We start from the raw sequence: 2,004 nt of genomic DNA on the forward strand, positions 1-2,004 counted from the left end.
AGACCCCAGCGCCCCCAGGTCACGCAGTGCCGTCGCACTGTCACCATGGGAGAAGGCGAGGGGGAGCTACCAGCACTCAAAACATCATCGACATCCAGATCCAGTGCCCAGAAGTGATTGGTGAGAGATCGCACTAGAGAATAGAGAGCGAGGGAGGGGGCAGGGAGGGCGGAAGGAACCGGTGAAGAAGAGGAGGAGGACGAGCCACATGGAGATCCCGGAGCGGGGAGGCAGGGTAAACAAGAGAAGGGGAGGGGCGGGTCACCGGAGAAGGGAAAGAGAGGAGCGTCGGGCGAGGGAGAGCAAGAGAGGGAGCCATCCTCACACACCACAACTCCACGCTTGACCTCTCTCCTATATCTCTCACATCTTCTTCTTCTTCTCTCTCCCCCATTTCTGCTCTCTCACAACCTCTATCTCTACTGCTCACATGCTGAGAGGGGATGGCGCATTCTCTCTCCTTCCATTTCACCTATGTTCTTTCTCACACACACAGCCTAGTCCCATTTCACCTTTGTTCTCCCTTCCTCACACACACACATACATCGTAGTCCCATTTCATCTCCTCTCTCTCTCTCTATCTCTCATTTTCTTGTACTTCTTCGCTTTCTCTCTCTCCTCCCCATGGCTGCTCTCTCACAGCCTCTCTCTCTCTCTGTTGCACACACGCCATGAAGCAGGAATCTTGCATGGAGCATCTGCTTGTGTTGTGTGGGGCAGCTCATCACGTGAGAATGGTGACAGAAGATGCCAAATAGGGGCTTGGTCAACGCCTGGTAATGACACAAGAGCGGTCAGACGTGGGCTCGCGGTGCTCCCAGCTGCAATGATCATGATGTCAAATAGACGGTCATGATAGCAGGTACCTTGGAGCTTGACCTACAATTCAACTTCCCACAAGTTCCTCCTTCATCTTCACTTTGGTGAGTACTTCGACGTCTCCAAGCTCCGCATTTTCTGTTTTACATTTGTTAGCTTGCTCTTGTTTGCTGCCCTATAAGTTGTTTCCTCGGCACTTTGTATCTTTACTATAGCCGTTTGGAAAATTAGTAATTTAAAGTCGGACTCAACAAGCCTATTGTCTAAAAAGTATTTGTATGCATCACATCAAATTCTCGGGGTGAATATATGAATGAGTGCATATGTTAGAAATTTGGTTCACTAATTTCTCGCTGACTCCTATATTACACTGCTTATTACCTGCAATCAATAACCATACCACTCCCCTAACAAATAATGGTGAATTTACATATGTAATAAAACCTGAAATGATAGGCATACCTCATAAAAAATTCATGTAGTTCATCCTTGGTCAGTGGATAGCCATTAGAAAATGTCACGAACAAAGTTCTCTCATCAGGTGGAACATCAGATAGGCGTTGCGTGATCTGCAGAGAAATATATTATTATTTTCTCTTCAAGCTATGAACTGCACTAGATATTTGGATGAAACCTATCAAGTCTTATTGGAATATAAACGAATGAACATGCAAAGAATGATCAGGGACGACGAGTTACTGCATCATTATGGTTCTCTCTTAAGCTCAACTTATCCAGCAATGTGACCAAATGGGAGGTTGGCTGATAATCATATACTTCGTCCTCTGTATCATGGTGGAACATACGACTCGTTTGAGGATGGATATTTCTTGAACTTGAGCCTTCTCCATGACACATTTGACTTGTTTGAACACGGATATTTCTAGAACTTGTGCCTTCTCCATGATGCTTCGGATTGTTAGAATACAAAGCCTTGATCTTGGTAAGAAGGTGTTTCTGCATATAGATGATTTTGGTGAATCAGAAGGAGTAGAAAATACTTCACAAATTATTAACAGATCTTTCATCACTCTCACCGAGCTATTAGGAATCTGTTCATGCGATGATTCTCCATTGGCCTCTTGGTATAGATCTGTCATCTGCATAGATGATAAAGCAAATCACAAAAGGGTAAAACCTTGTACTAGTAACAGATCTGATCTTGAATAACTAAATATGAACACT

At 44.7% G+C, this 2,004-nt stretch overlaps 1 protein-coding gene across 2 annotated transcripts in view; it reads right to left on the reverse strand.

The window, feature by feature from the left end:
* LOC123188981 (uncharacterized) overlaps nt 1-2,004 on the reverse strand; it is a 7,090-nt gene that overhangs the window by 3,603 nt on the left and 1,483 nt on the right. For both annotated transcript variants that reach the window (XM_044601300.1, XM_044601293.1), the window contains 3 exons: nt 1,857-1,919; nt 1,519-1,776; nt 1,282-1,388 (listed from right to left, as the gene is read on the reverse strand). In XM_044601300.1, the coding sequence (XP_044457235.1) occupies nt 1,282-1,388; nt 1,519-1,776; nt 1,857-1,919 (428 nt within the window). The remainder of the gene's footprint in view (nt 1-1,281; nt 1,389-1,518; nt 1,777-1,856; nt 1,920-2,004) is intronic.

This window comes from Triticum aestivum, chromosome 1A (assembly GCF_018294505.1).
Source record: "Triticum aestivum cultivar Chinese Spring chromosome 1A, IWGSC CS RefSeq v2.1, whole genome shotgun sequence".
NCBI lineage: Eukaryota > Viridiplantae > Streptophyta > Magnoliopsida > Poales > Poaceae > Triticum > Triticum aestivum.